Source organism: Ambystoma mexicanum, chromosome 3p (assembly GCF_040938575.1).
Source record: "Ambystoma mexicanum isolate Mex_15411 chromosome 3p, UKY_AmexF1_1, whole genome shotgun sequence".
Classification (NCBI taxonomy): Eukaryota; Metazoa; Chordata; class Amphibia; order Caudata; family Ambystomatidae; genus Ambystoma; species Ambystoma mexicanum.
The window spans coordinates 262,151,432-262,177,325 of record NC_090925.1 but is presented as its reverse complement, the minus strand read 5'-3'; the positions used below and the strand labels follow the sequence as shown (position 1 = coordinate 262,177,325).

At 46.9% G+C, this 25,894-nt stretch overlaps 1 protein-coding gene across 2 annotated transcripts in view; it reads right to left on the bottom strand.

Moving 5' to 3' along the window:
* SLCO4A1 (solute carrier organic anion transporter family member 4A1) overlaps positions 1-25,894 on the bottom strand; it is a 948,198-nt gene that overhangs the window by 374,216 nt on the left and 548,088 nt on the right. For both annotated transcript variants that reach the window (XM_069650753.1, XM_069650755.1), the window contains exon 6: positions 20,050-20,204. In XM_069650753.1, the coding sequence (XP_069506854.1) occupies positions 20,050-20,204 (155 nt within the window). The remainder of the gene's footprint in view (positions 1-20,049; positions 20,205-25,894) is intronic.

Below are 25,894 nucleotides of genomic sequence, written 5' to 3'. Positions count from 1 at the left end.
AGGGAGAAGCCCAGTCTGTGAAGAGAGTGGCAGCTAACGTTGAGATGATCCCGGGCTTTTTCGGGAGAACACGCCCTGATCAGCCAATCGTCTAGGTAGGGGTAGACGTGAATCCCCCCTCTCCTGAGACTCACTGCCACCACTGCCATCGGTTTGGTGAAAATCTTTGGGGGCGGAGGTCAACCCGAATGGCAGGACTCGAAATTGATAATGCGAGCCGCCAACTGCAAACCTCAGGTATTTCCTGTGCTTGAGATGGATTAGCACATGAAAATAAGCATCCTGCAGGTCCAATGATACCAACCAATCCTGGAGATGGAGGGCCTGAAGGATCTGAGAAAGAGTGACCATCTTGAATTTGTCTTTCCTGAGGAATTTGTTCAAGTATCTTAAGACCAAGATGGGTGTCGGTCCTCTGTCCTTTTTGGGAACCAAAAAATATGGGGAATACCAACCCTTGTTCCTCTCCACTACGGGCAACGGTTCTATAGCGCCTTTCTCTAGCATGGTTAAAATTTCCTGCACAAGGAGCGGATCCGGAAGCCTCAAAGAGTGTTTCCCCAATGGATTGATCTGAGGCTGCTTTATAAAAGGAAGACAGTAACTGTGGGCTATTGTTTCCAGAGCCCAAGCATCTGAAGTAATGTCTCGCCATTCTTCTAGATACTGAGGCAGTCTGCTCCCCACTGGTGAGTTGTGATTCAAGCCCTCAGAGTTGTTTTGAAGCGGCTGTTGCAGAGGCCGATGGCAAAGAGGATGCTGCTTAAGATGGCTTGGCACCTCTACCTCGTCCACCACAAGGACATTTTTGTTGGCCTCTTTGTCTGACCATCCCTCTCGCCCTTCCAAATGAGGAGTAGTAGCAAAAAAGATTTACCCATCCGAGGTTGTCCGCTAGGACGAAAAGGCTGAGGTTGCCTATCAGCGGCGCCTAAAGATTTGGCTGCCGCCTTCGAGGTCTGCAACTTCTCAAGGCTCTCGTCAGCCTTGCTGCCAAAAAGATGAGAACCATCAAATGGCATGTTGAGAAGTCTAGCCTGCACATCAGGTGCAAAACCCGACTTTCGCAACCACGCAAATATGCGCATCACGGTGCTAGTAGCCATGGACCTGCTGATGTTATCAGCAGAATCCAATCCAGATTGAAGGGCTCACACATGGCCTCCTTGTCGTCCTTAACAATAGCTACAAAGCTGTCTCTTTCATCCCCTTCAGGAATGTGCTCTGCCACCATAGAAATACACTCCCACAGAGTATACAAACATTTTGCAAGGGCACAAGTGGAGTTGGCAGATTTTAATGCCATGCTCCCTGCAGAAAATACCTTTCTTGCCCATCCATCTACATGCTGATCATCCCTATCAGGAGGGATGGTAGGGTACGCTGCCTGTTTTGAGGTAGCCATAGCTGCCTGGACCACCAGACTCTCGGGAGTGGGTTGTTTTGACAGGTAGCTGGGGTACTACTGGAGGGGCGGTATTTTTTTTGTACGATTTTTGTCAACTGCCAGATTAGTTTCCAGAGTCTCCCAATCCCTGGCCACCCTTTTTTGAAGAGCCACATGGAAGGCTAAAATTGGATCAATAGGTGGATCTATGTCCAGAATGTCGGTCAGATCATCCTGATCATATGGGGCTGGAGGCCTAGACCAATCCAAGTATTCGACAACCTTAGACATGAGCTGTCTGTACGAGCAGTCAGCATGCTCCCCGGGTTCTGGCTTGCCAAATTCCAGCTCAGGAGAGGTGTCAATGCTACTAGCATTGTGCAAATTATCATAAAGATCTTGCATTTTACTCTCCTCCGAAATAAGGTATTCAGGCACATTTAGTGTACCGTACTGAAGCTCAAAAGGGGCATCCTCCTCATCTGAATGTTCTTCCTCCTCAAAAATGTAGGGTTTGAAAAAATCATTTTTTGGCAGAGGAGTATTTATCTTCTTTGGTTTAGAACCCAGAAGCTTCGACGTTGTCGAAGTCGCCGACTTTGTCTTAGTCAGTGCCTTTTTTGGAGGTTCACTAGGCACTGGTGCCCGAGCCGGCAAAAGTAGCACAGCTGGCGTCAATGATCTCGACGTCGACAGTGGTGTCGACGGCATTGATGGCTTAATAGGGGTTGAAGACCCTATGGGCATCAACGGCGCCAAAGGCAATGAGGGCTTTGAGGGCTTTGAAGGCGTAGACAACCTCGATCTATACCCCTGTCTCGAGTTATCCTTCGACTTCTTTTCCGATCGAGGTCTCAAGGGCTCATAATGAGGATCATGCCGTTTACTCAGGCTTGAGGGCGCACAAGTTTTAGGCCGAGACCTCTCCTGTCTGGCTTCCATAGAAGGCACGGGCAGAGCATGACCTTGTTTCTAAAAGATTTTCAGCATTTCCACATGGAAAGCTTCCCATTCCACAGGTGTAGATTTTTTGGACAGGCATGCCACCGTCTCGGGGGAACCGTCTGACGAAGACGTTGATGAAGGCGACCGGCAGTGCCTTCCCCTCGATCTCTTCGAAGAAGCCAAGTGGTGGGAGCCACTCCTAGACCTATATCGCTTGGCCTTCTTCCTCTGAGGAGAGTCGCCTCTCGACTCATCAGTCGAAGGCCTAGCAGGTCGGGTCTTAAGGGGTTTGGAAACTTTTCCTACATGGGGCTTCCCCTTTCATTCCTTCAAGGCCTTTCCTGTCATGGATTGACACTTGGAACACATATCCGTATCATGGCCCTCAACGAGGCACCACAGACAGACTCGATATAGGTCGGTAGTGGACATCTCCGAGCCGCAGTCTTTACATTTCTTGAAACCCAACCGAGGTGTCAATGGTGTAGATGATGAAGACATATCGAGATGGTGTTGAAAAAACAAAGAGGAGAACAAGTTACTTACCAACTGGTAACGTTCTTTCGACTGAATGTTACTCCCACGTATTCCTCATCTTTGATATACGTATCTCGTCCAGCTTCGCTGCTTCAGAATTTTTTTCTCGGCAGAGGGCGCTGTGCACGATGTCGTGGCGTCAATGTCCCTCGAGGGCCGCCATGGTGTCAATGTCCCTCGAAGGCCGCCATGGCGGGTTGACATCACCAGTACCTCATGCCGTGCCATGCCGGTTGGCTTCAGTTTTGTTTTTTCATTCCATTATTCGAGGAACTAACCAGCGTAACCCAGACTGCAAGCTCTCTGGAAACGCAGTGTCGGGGGGGAAATTCTGCCTGGGTCGGCCAGGCCGTCCGCAGACCTCCGGGCAGGGAGGCCCCAACTCCTCCCGTATATCCCAAAAGAGATAGAGTATGAGACACACGCAAGAAGCAAGGTGACTCTGCTGTTTATTAGACAAAACGGCAGGGATGGGTCAAGGAGCGTACGCGTCCGTCCTGACACACACACAATCGTGGGGCTCGCAGGCCCTTTTTACCTTAGTATGACGCGCTACTTGCGTCACTTTGGAAAGTTTAGCAAAAAACCTATCTCCACTCTGGATTGGTTACTCGAGTGGTAGGGTTAGTATAGCATACATATAGAGAATGGTGTTAGTGGTTGAAGGTTAGTCAGGTGGTATACCTGGGCTGTCCCTTCAATTTGATAGATGCAAATTGTTACATGAAGACCTCTGAGGATTGGTCAATGTTAATGGCGTCAGTGATAAGAACCCCATGTTCTGATTGGTCCGCTCGCGAGCCTCCCAGTCTGGGACTATCGCTGTTCCCAGCTCGCGGTGCACCTGTCATTTGCAACAATGTTTTACTATGGGTAGGTGTAAACAATGTGAGGCTTCATTCATATGTTGGGAGGTCGACTACTCCCACTGCTGCAGATGTCCAATGAGTCTTTTAATTGTATCTGCCTGTGTCTTGAAACGTGGGATTCAGGCGTCTCTTTCCTCCTGGGCTTGGCATCCCGTTAAGTTTGGCTTTGTCACGTGAGGTGGGACCGTGTTTGAGGCAAAATTCAACACAATTAATATTGTTTTTCCTACTGTGTGCCTGGTTTATCTTGCAGGTGCGACCTTGGCGTCGGCTTGCGGCGTGCGAGATTGCAACATTGTGCCCTTGGCGGTGTGCTTTCGCCGGGCTCATTTTGCAGGGTCAGCAACCCAGCTCTTGCTTATTCAATGTTCATGGAAGCTTTTGCTTGCGGCCTACTTGGGCCTGGTGCATAGGTGGAACCGTTTGATGCAGAGCGCTTTAGGTTACGGTGTCATATTGCTCTATCCTCAGTATCGTGTCTCCGTTATATTCTTCATTATGGTACATGGTTCTTAGAAGAAGCGTGAGCAAGCCTTTTTAGATACGTTCATTATGCATCTTGCGTTTCTGCATTTTGAGAGCCTATGTGGAAAATAATAAAGATGCACGTCCGTGGGTATGTCTGTCGCCTACGTCATAGCACTGAGTATGTTCTTCGTGTGGATTGGTGTGGGAGTGTCCGGTGTGCATGTTTGCACAGGTGTGCTGACCGTTGGCTAGGTCGTCATGGCATCTCTAACGACGTGTAGGTTTAGTCGAGTTGATCCGTGCCGCAGGTGTCGGCATGGACAGGGCGGGCTGCTGGGCAGGTAGGTGGGCACATCCGTATGTTCCTGTACCAGGGTATTTGGTCGTCTGGTAGATAGGCAAACTCCTCTCGTGGCGGGTGTCTAGGCCGTGATCCTCTAGGCCAAGCGCGAGAGGGGAAGGGTGGGAGCCTGTTCTTCCATTCTCCCACTTCAGCAGAGTGTAAATCATGTAAATTGTACGGCGGGGTAGGCTGGGTGGGGCGATGAGGAATGCGTGGGAGGAATATCCAGTCGAAAGAACGTTAAGCTGGTAAGTAACGTGTTCTTCGAATGGATTGTGTCCTCCCACATATTCCTCATCTTTTATAGTCTCCCAAAGCAGTGGCAATTTAGAGGAGGGAGTACTATTTACTTTTAGCATGAATGGAATGATGGACTGCCTTAGCAAAAAGGCCTTCTTGAGATGAGGAGGAGTCTAAGCAGTGGTGCTTAACAAAGGTATGCATTGACGCCCAAGTTGCAGATGAGCAAATGTCAATCATCGGGACAACCCTTTGAAGAGCCATGGAAGTACCCATACCCCTCGTGGGATGGGCTCGAAGCCCTTCCGGCGGGTCTTTTCCAGCAAGTCTGTAACACTCTCCAATAGCCAGTTTAATCCACCAGGAAATAGTTTGTTTAGTCATCGCTATTCCTAAGTTAGGACCGGTATAACCTACAAAAAGTTGGTCATCAAGGCAAAATTGCACTATTCTCGTAAGAGAATTCATATATATGATGAAGATAGTTATTTATTTTTATTCTCTCTATTATGTAATTTGATAACAATTTTATGAAATCATGTCTAAAGTTTTTGTTTAAAAAACTATATCACATTAAAATAAAATAAATAAATAAACTATTCTCGTAATGTAAAAACTCAGAGCCCTCTTTGGGTCTAGTCTATGCAATCTCTCTTCCTCTTTGCCCAAATGAGGAGGAGGGTAGAAAGTTGGGAGTGTTATTTTTTGTGACAAATGAAAACCAGAAACTACTTTCGGCAAGAAAGATGGTTTAACTCTCAGGACTACTTTATCCTTATGAAAGGTGGTATAAGGAGGTTTGCATGACAGAGCCTGCACCTCACTTACCCTGCGGGCTGATGTTAGTGCTACAAGAAAAGCAATTTCCAGTGTTAATAGCCTCAATGGGCAGGAATGTAAGGGCTCGAAGGCTATACATGTTAGAAACTTTTACACAAGGTTTAAATCCCAAGCCGGGACATGTAATGGTACTGGAGGGTACACGTTAGTGAATCCCTTCTGAAACCGGACAATTAACAGTATTTTAAAATAAGAAACATTCTCAGAGGAGCACTTAAAGATGGAAAGCGCTGGCAGGTATCCATTAATTGTACCAATCTGGAGCCCAAGATTGGCTACATGTAGTAAAAAAGAAAGCACCATAGGTGTGCCACTTAAGAATGGATCCACATTCTTATCCCTGCACCAGTTACTGAACTTATTCCAATGAAACCGGTACAAGGATTTTGTTGCTGGCCTTCTGTCCAAAAGCAAAATCTCCATTACGTCGTCTGGGAGGTCCCAGTCCTTATATCTCAGCCTCTCAGAAACCGTGTGCGAAGGCTGAGTGTCTTGACCTTTGGATGGAGAACCCGACTTTCCTCTTGCGAGCGAAGATCCTCTCTTTGTGGAAGACATATTGGAGGGCAAATGGACATGTCTAGCAGGTCGGGGTACCACCTCCTCCTGGCCCAATCCGGAGCAATTAGGATCATGGTCGTCCTGAACTGTCCCAACCTCCTGATTACATGAGGAATCACGGGGACTGGAGGAAACGCTTACAGAAGTGGAAATTCCCAGTCCACCACAAACGCATCTCCTACAGCTCCTCTCGGGGGAAATTCCCTTGAGCAGTACTGCTCGCACTTCTGGTTAGTAGCGGTCGCAAACAGATCCACTTGAGGGGTTCCCCAAAGGGTGAAGATCTCCTGAAGGACTTCTTGAGCTGGCTCCCACTCATGGGAGACTGTGCTCTGCCTGCTCAGAGAATCCGCCGCCGTGTTCTGCTCTCCGGCTAGGTGAACTGCCGACAGAGAGATTCCTTCTTGAATTGCCAGAACCAGAGCTGCACAGTGGTAGTGACCCTACGCCTTGTCTCTTGTTGAGGTAGTACATGGCCATTGTGTTGTCCGTCATTATCAGGACATTCTTTCCCCGTACAGAGGGTACAAAGGCCTTCAGCGCTAGTCTGATTGCCCTCAGCTCCAAAAGGTTGATGTGTAGTGTGGACTCCGATGGAGACCAACGACTGCTGATTGTTAATCCTCTGGTGTGGGCTCCCCACCCTGTTAGTGAGGCATCCGTCACTACTGTTATCTCCGGCCAAGGTTGCCAAAAAGATTGTTCCTTGAGAATGTTGTCTTCGCAAGTCCGCCACATTAGGTCTTGAAGCACTGTGGTCGGAACTTGCAGAAGATCCAACATGTTCCCTGAAAATTGGGACCACTGGGTTCTAAGGGCCCATTGATGGGATCTCATTCTCAATCGGGCCTCTGGGACCAAACAAATGCAGGATGCCAGGAGGTCGAGCAACCTCAAAAAGTCAAAGGCCGGAAGATGCTGGGCATTCTGAAACTTTGTTACCATCTGCTGAATGTGTTGAGCTCTCACCTCGGGGGGAGGGGGCGAGGCTTTGCCCGAGGAAGTATCCAAGACCGCTCCGATGACCTGGAGTCTTTGGAATGGTATCATACAGGACTTCTTGTAATTGAGGAAGAAGCCCAGTCTGTGTAGGGAATGGCAGGTGATACTGAGATGTTCCTGGGCTTGCTCTGGTGAACGAGCCCTGATCAGCCAATCATCCGGGTAGGAATAGACTTGAATCCCCCCTCTCCTGAGACTTGCTGCGACTACCGCCATCGGTTTGTTGAAAACCCTTGGGGCGGAAGTCAGCCTGAATGGCAGAATTCGAAACTGATAATGAGAACCGCTAACCGCGAATCTCAGGTACTTTCTGTTCTTGAGATGTATCGGCACATGAAAGTAAGAATCCTGAAGGTCTAATGATACCAACCAAACTTGGAGTTGGAGAGCCTCAAGGATCTGAGAAAGGGTGACCATCTTGAACTTGTCTTTCCTGAGGAACTTGTTCAAGTTTCTTAAGTCCAAGATGAGTCTCAGTCCTCCGTCCTTCTTGGGAATGAGAAAATAGGGGGAGTATCCACCCTTGTTCCTCTCCACTACAGGTACATGTTCTATTGCACCTTTCTCTAGCAGGGTCAAGATATCCTGCATGAGGAGCAGATCTGAAATTCTAACACGGCTGGTTCCCGGTGGATGATCTCGAGGCCTTTCTACAAAAGGAAGGCAGTAACCTTGGGCTACTGTTTCCAGAGCCCAAGCATCTGAAGTAATGCCCCACCATTTGTTCAGATGCTGAGAGATTCTGCCTCCCACCGGGGTCTTGTGGGTCAAGGCCTCGTAGTGGCTTAGAGGGGCTGCAGCAGCAGCTGAGGGTAAAGATGCCACTGCTGGGGCTGCTTTTGCACCCTTACCTCGTCCACCATGGGGGAATCTTCTTTGCCCCCTTTGTACGGCATGTCCTCTTCCTGTTCCAACTGTGGAATAGAAGCGAAAAAGACGAATTTCTCCAGGAAGATGAGCCCGAATAAGGTTGGTGAGCTTGCCGAATAGAGGCGCTAAGGGATTTAGCTGCCGCTTTGGAGCTCTGAAGCTTCTCCAGACTCTTGTATGCCTTGCTGCCGAACAACCTCGAGCCGTCGAAAGGCATGTCGAGCAGTCTGGCCTGCACGTCCGGTGCAAACCCTGACTTTCTCAACCACGCAAATCTGAGTAGCACAGTACTTGCAGCCATGGATATGCTAATGCTGTCAGCAGTATCCTGTCCTGATTGGGGACACTCTCCCATCACCTCCTTGCCATCCCTAACCAAGTTCAGAAAGCCATCCCTTTCCTCGCCTTCTGGAATGTGCTCAGCTGCCATACTAACACATTCGCACAGGGTATAGGTAAACCTAGTCAGGGTACAGGTAACATTTGTGGACTTCAGGGCCATACTGCCCGAGGTGAAAACCCTGCGAGCCCATATGTCCACTTTCTTATCGTCTGTATCCGGTGGGATAGATGGATAGGCAGACTTCCTGGTGGAAGTAGCAGCCTGGACTACCAGACTCTCAGGCGTAGGATGTTTGCTGAGATAGTCAGGGTCACTGGATGAGGGTCTATATTTCGGGCAAAATTCCTGTTGATTACAGGACCAGATTCTGGCACTTCCCAATTAGCCATCATCTTCTTATGGAGGGCCTTGTGAAAAGGTAAGACTGGATCTTTTTGGGGGCCTTGGTCCAGGATGTCTGTCATGTCGGAGGTTGGTGAAATCCTACTTCATCCCATGTACTCAGTGACCCTGCTCATCAGATTTCTATATCCTGAATCACCATGGTCTGATGTGTCAGGTTTACCAAACTCCAACTCTGGGGGTGTATCAAGACCGCTGGCAGAGTGGAGGGAGTCACAGAGATCTTTCATTTTAGACTCAATTAGCTCTTCAGGCACTTCCCTAGTGCCAAACCTCACTCCTAATGGAGAAACATCCTCATCTGAAGCACTATCCTCCTCATAAATGTAGGACATTAAAAAAGTATTTTTCGGTACAGGCATGAATATTTTTTCTTGCACCGTTAAATGCTTCGATGGAATTGAAGACACCGTTGACGGCGCCAAAGGCGTCTTCGTAAAATCTCTCCATTTCGGAGTCGACGTAAATGGCGTCGAGAAAATCGTTGATGGCTTCGACGTATTTTTGTTTCTACACCGGTATCGGAGGCGAAGTCGACTCACGTGTCGATGCCTTCGACACCTTTTTGTCAGGTTGAGCGTGTCGAGCCTTCGATTTACTACTTGTTTTGGCCAAAGTAGTTTCTGACCTTCCTGCTTTGTCCAACAAGCGACCGGGGTCTGGCTCTTGCAACACTCTTTTGAGGGGATCGAGGACGTGTTCTCAAAGATCTGCATCATATCTTGTCTAAAGGCATTCCATTTACTAGGAGAATCCGACCTAGTCAGCAGAGATCGTATAACCTCAGGAGAGGTATCCGATGATGAAGAGGGAGACCTCTGGTGTCTCTTTTTCGCCTTCTTGGAAGAAGACAATGAGGATTGTCTGGATTGAATCCTCAATCAGGACCTCTTTGAATGTCTATGTCGAGCAGAGACCTTGGACTCACCAGACTTTTTATATTTCTTCTAAGAAACCTTTGCAGCTTCCCACCCCACCACTAATTTACCTTTGTGTTCCCGGAGAGCTTTCTCAGTCATAGACTGACAGGACAAGCACTCTTCGGTTCGGTGACTAGAACCCAAACACCAAAGGCAGTTATGATGAGGATCTGTTATCGAAATGTTTGCCCCGCAGTCGTGACATTTCTTAAAACCCGACTTAGGGGTAGGAGTGGTTGAAGAAGACATTTTTCAGAAGAAAAACGATGCAAAGCTATCGGAAAAATGGAACTGAAGCCAACGGGCCAACGGGCGCGGCATGAGCTACTTATACTACTGGTGACGTCGACACTCCACGGCGGCCCTCGCGGGACATCGACGCCATGACATGGTGCACAGCGCCATCTGCCGATAAAATATTTCCGAAGCAGCGAAGCTGGACGAGATACGTATATCAAAGATGAGGAATACGTGGGAGGACACAATCCATTTAAAATATACTTTACAAGTATGAGGCGTGCCGAGCTTCTCACGAAGCAAACGTGTTTGCGGAGAAACAGAACTGAGGCCAACGGGCACCACACATGCCACTTATAACCTCTGATGACATCACCCTCGACGGAGGTCTTCAAGGGACAATCAACTCGACGCCATCGACACAGGGCGCCCTCTGCCGATTTTCTTTCCCGAAGCAGCCGAAATTACATGTCAAAGATGAGGAATACGTTGGAGGACACAATCCATTCAAATATTGCAATAGGTAGAGACACCCATAGAGTATATGTATAAGGCCCTGCCATTGTATCGGGACAGAATGGAGCAATACCACAAACAGTGGGTCGGCGAGACAAGAGGAGGGGGGATGCCCCACTCATGGCCAGAGCAGGCATCCCATAACAAGGGAATCTTAGAACACATGTCTACATTTTTAACAGCTAAGTATAAAGGGGAAACAGTTACAAAAAGGAAAGAGATATTAGATCTGTTGAAAATGGAAGATCTTGAGGGAGGAAAAGCGCAATGTGAAAGCGCTTAGGACTGTACCAGAAAGGAGGGCAGGGCACATGGAAAGTGTGGGGGAATATATCCATTGACAGCCCACAGCAGGTTACACCAGTCCGACCTATGTGTCCACTCCAGCGACAGCCCCACCACCCCCGTATGTGTCCCCCCCAGAAGTACCAGCACATGCAGATATCAATAAAAGAGACCTAGAAGTGGCACTAGAATCAGCACAAAAAGAATTGACTAGATTGCGAGAAACACAGGTTGAAGTAAATCCCAACAAGCCAGCAGAGTAAGTGTCCAATGGGGGGAAGGCAGGAGATATTTTGTTCAGGAAAGATAACACAGCTATAAAAAGCATGTACATAGAGAAGGAAGGGGAAGGATATGAGAAGGCAGGCAGCCTAGGGTCTGAGAATTTTGGGTCACATTGAGAAGCGGAGGACGGGTGGAGTACATTTGATGAGTACGAAGATGATGATGACAAGGAGACAAGCACCCGAGCAAACACCTCGAGTGGAGAGTTTGTGGTAGGGCAGGTTAAGGAGCAGGTTTGGCCAGATGGCAGTGTTAAGGAAGAGAGGAAGTAGGAACAAGGACTGATGGGAGAAGGCCAAGGATGCAGATCCCCCTTATACGTAAGGGTACCGGCAGACCACACTATGTGCCATGGGCAAAAATGGATAAAAACAATTTGATAAAGGTGCACCCGCCTCTTATGGCGGGTGTGTGCAAGTGGATTTACGAATTTGAAAAGCAGACAGCTGGGGGTACCCCTGGCTGTCAGCAACATAAAGAGCTTATTGGTGGCAATGATTGGAGATCAGGTTGGGGAGGTGTGGATGAAAGCGGGTACCCTGGAGTGACTGTGGCGAACGATGCACATGATGGAGCATCATTAAACAAGATTTGAGCAAAGGTATGAGACGCGCTACGGCGGGTATTCCCTGACACACCCGACTTACAGCCTATCATGCAATATAATATGGGCGATGATGAAGACCCCACTCAAATCATTTTTAAGGTTCCGGAGATGTGGAGAGCGGAGACTGGTAAATCATAGTCTCAGTCAGTACCCTTTTTCTACTTCATTGTTAAAACGGGCCTACCGAAAGAGGTGCAAAAGACATTAGACAAAATTGTGGGTGTTGAAGCAAAGGGGTCGCCTGAAATACAGAGCATAATAGTACACCATTGCAGAAGAATCAAGAAGCGTGACAAGGAAACTTCTCAGAGGTGGCAGGCAGATGAAGTGAAACTAGTTGAAACAAATTAGCTAAGGTCGTTGTGGAGCCCAGACAGAAGTGTCAGGATACACCCCGAATTTCGCAAACGCTAAAATAGCCGCAGTGTGGTCGGAAGGAGGACAAGGACGGTGGGGTGGGAATACACAGTACTCTGGCCCACAGTGGCAAGGAGGACAGCAGCGAGGAAGAGGTGGATTCTGAGGGTCGAGGGGAGGGGGACTTGGAGGAATGGGACCCAGAGGGGGAGAAATGGGGCCCTCACAATGTTGGAACTGTGGAAAGTGGGGACATTTTTCAAGAGAGTGTAGGAGCAGACAAGGGATGGGGTACAGTTACTGTCAACCGAATTATGGTCCACCATCTCATGGGGTGCCCCAAGGGCCAACACCCAGACCAATCCTGGGGTCCCCCAAGGGCCAACCCCCAGGCCAATCTCCATACCCCACAAAATACACCAGGCATACACGCAGTTGCCCCAGCAGATTCCAGGCCCACCCTTGCACCAACAGCAACAGCATGCGATGCAACAATATTTACCCCAGAACACTTTTCAACAAGCAGGTGGCACAAACCCATTTAATGGAACGCTGAATGCTATGGTCGCCCTGTTTCAAGGAGCAGTCATGGTGGGGGGAAACCCCTTCTCATTTCCCAGGACAAATACATACTGTGACTAGGACAGCCCACAGAGAGCTCTTGCGTGTCCGGTCCTGTCAATGGCCATCAACCCTGAAGAGGAACTCTTGTTGGGGGCAGAGATAAGAACAAGCAATTCAATGTTATGCTTGATTCGGCTGCTGAGAACTCATGCATCAGTGAAGGGAACTTCCCATTATCTGGCATTAACTCTCAACACACAGGGATTCTCTTGGGCTATTTCTACTGTTCCCTACACTAAAGATTTGGATGTAAAAGTAGGGGGGAGGGTAGTGCGCGCTCCCCTATTGTACTCCAATAGTTCTCCTATGAACCTGCTTGACAGATATCTGCTTAGTAAGTTGAACAGGACAATCTAATTTACTGATCACAGCATTGTCTGCGCCATGCCAGGGATGTGCGCAATGAGAGGGATGGTGATAATGCACATGATGGCAGGTGAGGTGGTGGTCCGAGGAATACCTGTAGACCCACACATGTTTTCTTACAGCATAACATTACTTGTGGAGACAGTGCCACAAATAACCATGGGCTGTTGGAGAGTGCCAACTGATTTCATTTTTCGCCCTGTAGTGTCCCCAGAATTGGTGCCAGGTACAATCTTGTCTCTAGACCTACAAGGGTTGGCGGTATCTGCAAAAAGAGTGGTTGTGCTAGGAACAGACAGGCAAGGGTTCGAATGGCATACAGTGCTTTGTATCGATCCCACCGTACCCCTCAAGGAGGTAACAGATTCAGAGGTTTTCAAAAACAGTGACAGTGATGGAAAGATAATCTTAGAGATTTGTATACCCTGTGAGATCACGGTGGAGTACAGAAGGGTGCAGTGCCTCCTGATGGCCGTTGCGGCGCCACCTCCCCTCATTGAGGCAGACTTGGAGTATGTGCCCGCACAGTTGTGGACCACCAATCCACATGACGTTGTGCTTTTAAAAGAAGTGACACCAGTACACATTACACTGAAGACTGGAGCAGTATTACACAGACCGAGCGGCATCCGTGCGTGCCATTCCCAGACCTGTAACAGTGAAGGACATGTAAAAATTTCTAGGGTTGCGCAATTACTGCAGAGCATGGATTCTAGACTATGCACCATACACAAGGCCGCTCTTACAGGGTCTAAAAGAAGCACATAAAGGCAATTACAAACTTGAATGGACTGCAGACATGATACGACTTTTCAATGATTTGAAGGAAGTAATATCCACAGCCCCAGCTCTTGCCACCCCAGACTACACCCAGGAATTTTACATATTCTCACATTCAAACAGCAAACTCATGACCGCTGCGCTAACCCAACAAAAGTACAATGGGCCACAAGCCACTGGCCTACTACAGTGGTACACTTGATTCAGTCATACAAGGCCAATTTGCATGTGAACAAGCACTTGCTGCAGGTGGGTTTGCAAACGGAAAAAGTTCCATAATCGTAACGGAATGCTCAGTCACTTTTTACATGGAGCATTCACTATTCACCATTTTAGAAAGGTTGAAATCTACCCTGACAACATAGAGAGCATCAGCATATGAGATTATCCTCTCAAGCCCAAACATTCATGGTGTGCGATGCAAAATGGAAACCCCTGCCACCTTTCTGACAGAAATATGTACAGACGAAGATTTGGAAATACATGACTGCGACACATATGAAGGGGAGGAGGATGACATTCCTAAAGCAAGGCATAGCCCATTGGAGGGTGCTTTTTGTTGACGGGTCAGTGCCAATTCATCAAGAGACAGGACAAACAAATACAGGCCCGGCAGTAGTGCGCCTCGAAGGAGGTGACTATGAAACACTAGTGATAAAGAGACTACCGATGCATTACTCAGCCCACGCAGCACGGCTGGTAGCACTCATCGAAGCGATACATGCATCACAAGGTTGCCATGTGACCATCTATGCAGACTCGGCATACATCACTACAACAGTGCGTGCTGGGTTGTCACGATGGAAGAGGAGGGGGTTTCGGAGAGCAGACGGTTCCCCATAACAGAATGCCGCACAACTAGACAGATTGATTTCTGCATTGTCACAACCCTCTGTGGTAGCTGTGGTCAAATGAGCCGCCCACACCAATAATACAGACAGAATTTCATTGGGAAACACCTGCGGTGGACGCTGTGGCCAAAATGGTGGCTGATATTCCGGTCCTAGTAATTTCTGAGTATGCCCTGACGACAACTACACACGATCATCAAGCCATACCGTTTACAGCATTGCTTGTTGCGGAGCCCATCGAGCTGCAAGGCAAAGCGCCAAGTGAAGAAGAGGAAATGTGGTCCAAAAGAGGGTGTAAACAGTTCCAGACAGATTTGTAATGGTGCCAAGAATGCTCGGGTAAAGCATTAATACCATACGAGTCACTAGCAATAGCTTTTGACCAAATGCATCACCCCACCCACAGTTCAAAACAAGACATTGCAGCAGACATACAGAAGGATTGACTTGTCCCCAATCTTCAGGAGCACCTCACAAACATGATTGTACATTGCACCACATGGCAAAGATTTAGCACAGGCATGATGCTCTGGGCCTTACGAGGGACATTGCCCCTCCCTATTGGGCTGTTCCGCGAGCTACACCTAGATTATGCCGACATGGGAGAAAGATGCAATGGGTCACGGTACTTGATCGTTGTGGACCGGATGTGTTCGATTTACCACCCACAGGCCAATAGCGTTGTAGAGAGGATCAACGGTCTGCTCAAGAGCAAACTATCTAAGCTCTGCACCACATTGAAAAAGAACTGGGTGCACTTCTTACCCTTGGCCCTTTTCAGTTCATGCACACAACCTAGCAAGGACCACCATCTATAACCCCATGAGGTGGTAACTGGTCGGCGCATAAACACACCATATCCCCTGTCAGGAAAGCATCAAATGCCCATAAGGCAGCAGTGGTCCTAGGTGAGGAATTGAAAGAATATTTGACAACCCTAAAGCATGTCATTAAATGCATTCCATGACAAATTGCACCGCCCTAGGAGGAGGACACAACAGGTACCACACACACAGCAGTGGTAAGATCCCAGCCTACGCAACCACTCCTGCCTGAAGAAATGATCTACGTGCATAGCTTTGTCCGAAAATGGAACAACCCCAGATTTCATGGCCCATACAAGATCATTTTCTCCACCCCTCTTGCTGTAAAAGTGATGTGGCTCTGCTACTGGATACATCTTTCAGATGTATGTAGGGCACCCCAAACCAGCACACAACCACCCTGACTGCATTCCCATGTACTCGCTCTCCCACCTCAGTAAACAACTACAATATATTATCAGGTATATAATAAAGATAGAATAACACAAGCCCATTATTAAATAAAATATTTATAAAATGATTTCTTTCTTTCTCTTTCTAATTCTCCCTATCTCTCTCTCTATCTCTTTCTTTCTATCTCCCATTCTCTCATACCCCTCCCACTCACTCTCCACTCTCCCTTTCCCTCAATATTTTCCACTTTTTTGTGTGCATTATTTTTCCCTTACAGGAAGAAGACAATGGAACCAACATTATCGGAAACATCTAGTTACATTAGAAACATTTCTAAATATCAAACTGTCCCTAGAGGCTCCTATTCGTACACATATGGATTGCATTTTAGTGCAGCACTATTTGCTATTTTGATGTTTGCATTAGGAATTTACTGGAGCACTTCTTTTATATGGGAAGCTCATATAAAAGAGGGGGGAGAAGGGAGTGCATTTATAAACACCACCAAGAGAACTGTAAATATGTATAGCATCAGTAACGAGCATAATAACAGCTATAACAACCAACAAGTGCACCTGCATATATTAGTAAGAAAATGAGCGTGATATTAGAACACCCTTTTCCATTTATTTTTAAAGGTTTTTTGTATAACATAAGCATTTATGATAGAAGTAGTGGAAGTGTTGTTAGAAAATCCTTAGAATAACGTAAAAGAAGGAAACGGCAAGCACAAAGGGCCAAATAAGACACCTACCACGGGCTTGTCCTCAATGCCATTGAGGATGTACGATATCCAGAAATGTCAAATAGCTGGTAGACCAACAGAAGTGGAGCCGGGATGCAAACAGCAAACGGTAGCTGCTACATCTGTTCACTAACCCCACACGCGTCAGGGGCAACCAAGGTACTAGTACCAGAGGAAGTACCAATTATAGAGGCACAGTGCCCGGTTCATCTTGCACTACGTAGGATTAAAGGCACCTTCCAGGTACACAGAGTACGACTAGAGCTCATCGATCCAGATCTTCTGCAATGTGTTGACAACGCAAGAGACATTAAATGCCTGCAGCCACCATACTTGGTCAATGAAGGACTCAAATATACAAACAGCAAGTGGCAAAAAACCACACTTACTTGTCTGGCAGAAGGACTATTAGGATACAAGGAGCAACTCCTGGCCCGAGTGTATGCAACCCGTGGCCAAATTCGGACAGAGAACATTGCAAAATTGACATGGATCGCACCGATAGAGAAACCAGTGAAAGTGCATTGTGAAGAAACATATAAACTTTGCTTCCACAGTGAAGGAACTACCTTTATCGGTTTTAATGAGAAGTGCAACAGGACCATCCTCATTCCAGACCTGGAGAGGGGCTTGGCAGCAGCAATGGATTACTACTGGGTCTGTGGCCAACAAGCGTACTTGCACCTCCCACCATCATGGAGGGGGCTGTTGTTCGCTGTCCATGCTGCACTCAATGCTACTAGTAATCCCAGAAGAACACTTGAAAGGGGGGGCCAATACCTGACACAGCCCCAACAGTTTCTCCTGAGTTCGAGGAACAGAACCCAGTGCCACCACCAGAATTTCGCATCTCCCCAGGAAAACGCCAGTATGAAAAATTGCAAAGGAAAAAGAGATAATTAAACTATCTATTAAAAGACTCAGCCGCATTGCTTGGGGAAGTCCCTGAAGAGCACCAATTGTTCAGCTGAGCTGAAAACTTTTTCACCTCGCTCTTGCTACTCAGCGTACAGGCAGCTGCCAATGCAAAATGGCTGCAGATAGTATGCTGGGAACTGGTCCAGTTGGCAAACGACACTGAGCAGGGGTTCAATGTCATAAAAGTCGAGCTGCGTGCCCTGAGGTTGATGACGATACAGAAGTGCTACGTCCTCGATGTGCTGACGGCAATGGAAGGAGGCATGTGCTAAAAAATTGGGGATTTGTGTTGCACATTCGTGCCTCCCAAAGATGTGGAGAATGGATCACTGTCTCACATAATAGCGGCAGTACACGGTCTGGGAGTGCGCATGAGAAAATAAGCTGGTATCAAAGGGGAGGATTGGTTTGACATCGCCTTTGATTGGGTTCATTCCTGGCTATGGCCATTAAGAAGATGCTGGTACCTGTCATCGTGTTCATCTTGGTCATCTTCTGCACCTGCCAAATGGGACTCTGGTGTTGTGCCAAAGTAGTGCCTAGTAGTGCAATGATGATGGTTTCAATTGGGGTTCCAAAAGCACCTCGCAATACAAAGGATACTGAAAAACAAACAGACCATGACATTCCTTGAATGCTTCCTACTCCCTATGGAGATGAAATAGACCGCTTATACCACACCATCATTGTTCTACCCCCTGACCCTGAAAATTCTGAGGAAGTATGGGTTGATCTAGCAAGAGATGGGGGATATATTTAATGACATGCACACCCGAAGAATATGTGCAAGCAGGAGAAAGTTTGCGGTTAGTATGTAGGGCCTGGATGCCAATAAAGGGAAGCCCACCGTATGAGGCCACAGTGAGAAGGGAGAACGAACGCATGCGTAGGGGGAGTTTGTTACTGTAGATGTAATGAAAGGGGGGGAAGGAAATTAACCTATACCACCCCCCTAGGTGCTTTAGGGTGAGGTGAATCCCATAAGGAAACCTGTGATGTGCCAGGGGCAGGGGGCCGTACTCAGAGACCCCACACTGACATATTATGCAAATTGTAGATGTTTAGACTTAGTGCGCACATATAAACAGGAGACATTTTGTAGCTATTGCAGAAACATAGGACCTGCATGGCAGCGAGTTAGACACAAGCCGCAAACCTGATGAAGAAACCTGAATAGGCCCAAGCTCTGATGAGGGAGATACCCGCACAGCTAATTTCCACAGAAACCCTCCTTTGTTCTACATCTGTTGCCAATACGTTTTATCCCGAGAATGAATGTATCCTGCAAGGCCACGAGACGGTGCTAGGCACCTCACTGTATGTGTTATCACAATCAGGTCAGAGTAAGCCTCCGACCGCCACCCAGCCAACTACAAGTTATAGCCCCTACAACTGTCTGAGTCCAAAGACCTCTGAATTCCAAGATACCAGAAGACCTCGGGCCACCGCCCATAAACCAGACAATCATGAAAGATCTAAAAGAATGGTCACCCAATCTGTATTTTACAATGGCATGATTTGTAATGTGAGGTGAGGGGAGGGATAAATGATGACGCAACTGGTATGAGTGAAATGTGTGTGGGTCACAGTGACCTTGAGCCTCCCCCTCTACCAGTCCATAATCATGCCAGGTGCCTTGTGTAGTAATAGAGTAGCGCTGTTAGAATGATACATTTAATCGCCTTTTCAACCGTGGTCCCCTGGAGATGATGAGCTCAGCCGACCCCACGTGATGGAAGACGGATGGATGGGGCTGGGGTCAATGGCCTGGCATCCCCTAAAGAGTAGGCCGACCATGCATAGGGCTGCACCAACCAGCCGTGCAGGTTTTTACTGTATATCGATGATGCTGTGCCTGCTTTTAAGCTCTTGCTTGCACCCTTGTTGCTCAGAATGTTCCTGAGCAGCAGAGTTCTTTGCTGGCACACCTATTTTTTGTTTAATTAAAACTTGTTTTCCTTGCAAGGATCTCTTGGCCTTTTTTCCCTAGTGGGTTGTATCTTTTCTTGTGTGAGCATTTAGGGGCATGCCTTCAGAAGGCAGGTAGGGACGGCACAGGCCAATGTGAGCCTTGTATGTAATTAAACTTGGCCAACTTTGGTGTCTTTTCATAAACCACCTGTATCCTAAGAAATGAATACTGCTCCTGATTTTTCTGCTAACATTCATGCTTGAAAGCAGGCCATGCATTTACCCCAATTCCTGTGACGAACCTGGTCCTATTACTACTGAGCCTTTGAGCCATGCTTTAACTAACGGCCCACTTACTCCTGGAAATCATTTCAACACTTCATCATTGAACAACTGGGCATTGCAAATCAGATAGAGGGGAAATAACTGCCTCTTTTCTAGACAGGATCCTATCAGACTCATTCCATGATCCTTTCCATTGTCGAGGAAAGAAGGGGTGGACTCTTAGTGATTTGAAACTTTTGTGAATTGCGAAGTGGTACAGAAAGCGTTATTGATTTCTATTATATCAATTCAAAATCATTTTCATAATATTTCTCAATTAACAAACAATTCTCACTCACCAAAAAAAGTAGCAGCCTCTGAGGCACTTATGCTAAATTGTGATTCCAGAATCTTGGGCCCAAAGGTTGACATCCCAGCAATAAGTGTGGCCTCGGTGGCACCAGCTAAGCACAGGAAGACAAATGTGGGATTTTTCAGCAGCAAGAGTACTGATCTAGGAGAGGGAAAGGATAAAATAAAAAGAGCACATCTTTTAAATGACTTCATAAAATCCAACATGTTTTTGAAAAAGAAATCAGTTGTATACAGAAAAGAGGAACCATCAATGGGACCTATATGTTATGATAAGAAAATAAATGGTTCTCCAGCAATGGCATCACCACCAGAGGATTTTTCAATCGTTCTCTGCAGATTGAGTTTGGCAGGCATGGCATGTGTGCCACGGAAAGTAACATAAGGTTTTCAAGAGCCCAGAGCAGTACCCAGAGAGCCTCATAAGAAATCCTCATCCTTCCTGGTGCTCGCCGGTAAAAATACATATATGTTTACCCGACTTATCCCATAAATATGTGGGAACCATAGGCCAGTTTACAGAAACTGTGCTCGGTGGTGCACTTTAAAGATTTGTGTTAAATTGTATTTCTGTGTCATTATAAAGTTTATGTGTTAAATTTGCCAACTGGTGTTTGCATACTATCATAGAGGACTAATAGAAAGGTGTGTAGAGCCAGTTTTACTGCTCTCAGCTCTAGAATGTTTATGTGCAGAGTGGGGTCTCCTTGTGGAAAGCTCTCCTACATAACGGCAACCCAACAGGCATGCATCAATTAATGCTAAATGTTGGTGAGTGACTGCTGTTACATTCAAGAACCACAGGAACCGGTTGTTCCTTTGTGCATTGATAGTAGAAGCTAATGGCTTGATGAGCAATCGTCACTAGACCTTCCTTGTAGCCCTATGGCATATGAAAACATGCATTGATTACATTGGTGCCATGAGTCTCCTTATCACCCAGTGACTCCAGTTTAGCCAATAAGAATGATTTATGCATGTTATTTAATTAATTCTGCAAGCTGATTCCTCCTAGCCCTCCATTTCTCAACCATTTATGTTGTCCTTGATGGACCTATTCATTTGTTCCTTGCAACTCTGAGCCACCTCCATATTGGAAATAGAAGGGGGCTCTTTCATTTGTGTTAATGTGCTCTCTCCAGTTTCAATTGTGGTTATTTTCATTTATTTACATTTCTGGTAATCTTGTTCGTGCTCCATGAGCATTGCATTTGGAGCGCAAAGAAGTTTACAAAACAAAAACGAAGTGCTTGGATGTTCTGGACAGATGCTAATTGTGATAACACCTTTGCTGGCAGGTTGCACCATCTGTTAATGGTGCTGCGGCCCCTGTTAACTATTGGCGGGACATTACCAACCATTACAGCCCAACATGGGTGTCATCACCTAAATAAGGCTGTCATTGTTCTGATACTCATTTGAATGAAAGGTGAGTACTAATTTCAGCATTTGAAAGCTCTCCTCAGAGGGGAAAACCTTCAGGGAAACAGTCATCCTGAGAATAAAACGTGGAACTTTGAGATGGCAATACACAACTGACAGAGAATTCCAGGTGATGAAGCAGTCCTATTGCACTGTTTTTACATGTCTCGAGCATGATGTTAATTATTTTTTCCTGATCAGCCAAATATCGAAGCCCCAGAATTGTTGAGCGTGCTTACCACTGATCTTAAGCAAAGTACCACAATGTGATTCTTGAACCTACAAAACGTGTAATGCTTTTCAAGATTGGAATGTGAAAAATGCATCTTCCAGGAGAACAACAATGCTCTGTTTAACACTTTGCCTCAAACCTGAATCACTCTGCCAATATGTTCTTCTCAGCACACTTCTGTGAACTCTCCCTCGTTGGAAAAACTGCAAATCAATATATCATATCATAAAAAGCTAGATAGCCAACTAACTTTGTTCCTGAACTAAGGCAGTAGTAGCTATGGCTGAAATGGGATTACGCAGCAGTTCATTCATAAGAATCTCTCACAGTGGTGCAAAACCCAGCCCTGAATATATAAAGACCTGTGAAAAAGGCTTTCCTTCACACTGCTTCCTAGGTTTACTCTTCCTATCAGGCTGGCTGGAAAAATCCCAACCGATGACTGAAGTCTTTCTCTTCATAATTGATACCATAATGGGGTTTTCTAGTCAGAGAGGTGAACTTGTTTTGGATTTGATAGGCAATATTTCAAAGACTCTAAATGTATGTAAAACCAACACCATTGGCTCTAGGTTGGCTTGAACCAAATGGGACCTATCCTAGGTCAAAGCTATATGACAGATGCTACTGAGCATTAGCAGGAAGAGTCTTTCTGTGCCTTGTATCTGTTTATAATCAAATGATTTGCATAGGCCACCATCTTGTGGTTGGTGCACAGTGTTACAGCTTATTTTTGGAAAGCGAAAAGGGTGTCGATATGGACGGTGCTGCAACACTATTCCCATCCTGCGTTTGTATCTATGCTACTGCACGTGTCGACGTACCCAGATTGTTTTTTCCGCCATCGGTGTGGTCACGGGGTTGAAACGCTAGGCTTGATCATGGTGGAAACAAAACTTCAATCAAAGGATCCAATTAATTGAGAATGAATGTACAACCGACCTCGCTTCTCATCTTCCACAAAAGTAACCTTGCAAAATCATCAAAGAAATCAAACTCCTAACATCCTCCAACAAATGCATCATACCATCAGAATCACTATGTGAGAACACATAGTGATTCCATTTTTAAAGCATGTATAGGATAACCCACACCCGACAGTTACTTCTCTTAAAAGAGCATAGACTGCAATCACATGGAAAATTCAACTGCGGGCAGGTTGGGAGGGGCTTGAGGAATACCTGGGAGGAATATCCAGTCGGAAGAACGTTACCATGGGCAAGTAACTTGTTCTTGTGTCCTCCCACGTATTCCTCATCTTATGATAAACCCCTAAAGCAGTGTAAGTATTCCTGGAGAAGGGAGCCAGAATTTTTAGGCTCATAATAATTTAGGAGTTCCTTCATAGGTCTGTGTGCACAGAATGTAGCACTGCCTTTCCAAATAAACCTTCTCGGCTTGAGGAAGAGTCCATATTATAATGTTTGGTAAAGGTGTGTACGGACAACCATGTGGCAGCTGCACAGATATCCCTAATTGGGACACCCCTCTGTAATGCAGAGGAGGTAGCCATGCCCCTGGTTGAATGAGCTCTAAGACCCTCCAGAGGATCCCTGCTAATCTGTAGCATTCAGTTATTCCCAAAATAATCCATCTTGACAAGGTTAGTTTTGAAATTGCCATACCCAATTTATGAACCGTTTAACCTACAAAAAGTTGGTCATTGTGTCTTATTTTATACATCCTGGAGATGTAAAATGTTAGTGCATGCCTTGGATCAAGCCTGTGCAATCTCTCCTCTTCCTTTCCAGGATGAGGAGGAGGATATGAAGATAGAATTATCTTCTGAGTTTAATGGAACTCAGACACAATCTTAGGCAAGAAGGTTGGTTTCACCTTAAGGACTACCTTATCCTTATAGAAGATTGTATAAGGAGGCTTGCAGGACAAGGCCTGAAGTTCACTCACCCTTCAGGCTGATGTAATGGCCACTAAAAGGATGGTGTTTAAGGTTAATAAACTTAAAGGACATGTATGGTTAGGCTCAAAAGGAGCTCACATTAGAAATCTCAATACTAGGTTGAGGTACCAAGTTGTGACTTGGAATGGGACTGGGGGAAATGTATTTGTCAGTCCTTTTAAGAATTGTATCACAATAGGAATCTTGAAGAAAGATACCTCTTCAGAAGAGCGTTTTAAAATGGAGAGCGCTGCAAGATACCCCTTGATTGTACCAACCTGGAGCCCCAAGTTAGCCAGGTGTAATAAGAATGATAACAGCATAGGTGTACTGCATGTAAACAGATCTTTATTCTTATCCCTACACCAGCTGCAGAATTTGTTCCAACAGCAGTGGTACAAGGACTGTGTTGCCAACCTTCTGGTCAAAAGCAAAATCTCAATTACATCTTCCAGGAGGTACGAATCCTTGTATCTCAACCTCTCAGAAAGCATGTGTGAAGGTTGAGAGTCTTGACCTCTGGATGGAGAACTTGACCCTCCTCTCTCTCTCTCTCTCTCTCTCTTTCTCTCTCTCTCTCTCTCTCTCTCTCTCTCTCTCTCTCTTCCTCTCTCCATCTCGATAGAGAGAGAGAGAGAGAGACAGAGACAGAGAGAGAGAGAGAGAGAGAGACCTCTCTTTGTGGCAGACGTATTGGAGGGCAGATGGACATATCTAGAGGGTCCGGTTTGCACGTCCTCCTGGCCCAACCCGGAGCAATTAGGATCATGTATTTTCCAAACTTTCTCAACCTCCTGATGACTTGAGGAATGACAGGATGGCAGGGATTGGCAGAAATGCATTCAGGAGTGGAAACTCCCAGTCCACTACGAACGCGTCTCCTAGAGCTCCTTTTAGGAGACATTCCCACAATCCCATGAGCAGTACCATTCGCACTTACGGTTGATACTGGTCATAAACAGATACACTTGAGGGTTTCTCCAAAGGATGAAGATCTCTTGAAGGACTTCCTGAGCTAATTCCCACTGTGGGAGACTGTGCTGCGCCTGTTCAGAGCATCAACCATCGTGTTCTCCTCTCTGGCTAGGTGAACTGCCGATAGGGAGATTCCTTCTTGAATTACCCAGAACCAGAGCTGCATTGCCTCTCTGCACAGTGGTAGTGACCCTACACCTCCTCTCTCGTTGAGGCAGTATATAGCCACTGTGTTGTCCGTCATTATCAGGACGTTTTCCCCTGCACATAGGGCAGAAAGGCCTTCAACTCCAACAGGTTGATATGTAGTTTGGACTCCGAGGGAGACCATCGATTGCTGATCGTCAGGCCATTGGTATGTGCTCACCACTCTGTGAGTGAGGCGTCCCTTACTACCTTTATCTCTGGCCATGGTTGTCAGAAGGTTCTCCGTTCAAAATGTTGTCCTTGCAGGCACACCATAGGTGAGCGATTCTGTTTGGGACCTGAAGGAGATCTGATATCCTGCCTGAGAATTGAGACCATTGAGTCCTGAGAGCACACTGGAGCGAGATTCCATTCTCAGGCGTGCCTCTGGCACCATAAAAATGCAGGATGCCATGAGCTCGAACAACCTCAGAATGTCGAAGGGCGGGAGATGCTGGGCACTTTGGAATTTGGTGACCATCTGCAGAATGTCTTGAGCCCTCACCTCTGGTGGCGAGGCTTTTCCCAGGGATGCATCTAGGACTGCTCCAATGAATAGGAGCTTTTGAGATGGTATCATGTGAGACTTCTTGAAGTTGAGGGAGAAGCCCAGTCTGTGAAGGGAGTGACAGGTGGAGCTGAGATGTTCCAGGGCCTGTTCGGGGTAACATGCCCTGATCAGCTAAGGGGGGGCGTGGCTAGCACGCATGGCGTAAGCAAGCAGCTCCGTTGAGCTCCTGTCTCTGATCCTGCAAATTATCCTGTTGCGGCAATTAAGCAACAGATTTGTGCTAACCGAACGGCGCTGCTGGTAGCTGAACTTCTCCCCTATCACCTAGTGTGCGTTTCGATGTGGATCGGATCCTGAGAGCCGAGGCTGGGACAGTTTTTCAAGTACCCCTATGATCTCAAAATGGCTCTGACGCTCCGTAATACAACACTCTGAGCAAGTGAGTGCCAGCGGAGCCTTGCGGAACACCGTCCAGTACGGGGGCCACACTGCAGACTGGGTGTCACCCCCTCCCTCCGTCCTTACCTAAATCCACGAGACAACCGATGGAATTCCTGCACCAGCATTGTGGGTAAAAGAAATGCAGAGTGCCGCAGTCAACTGCAG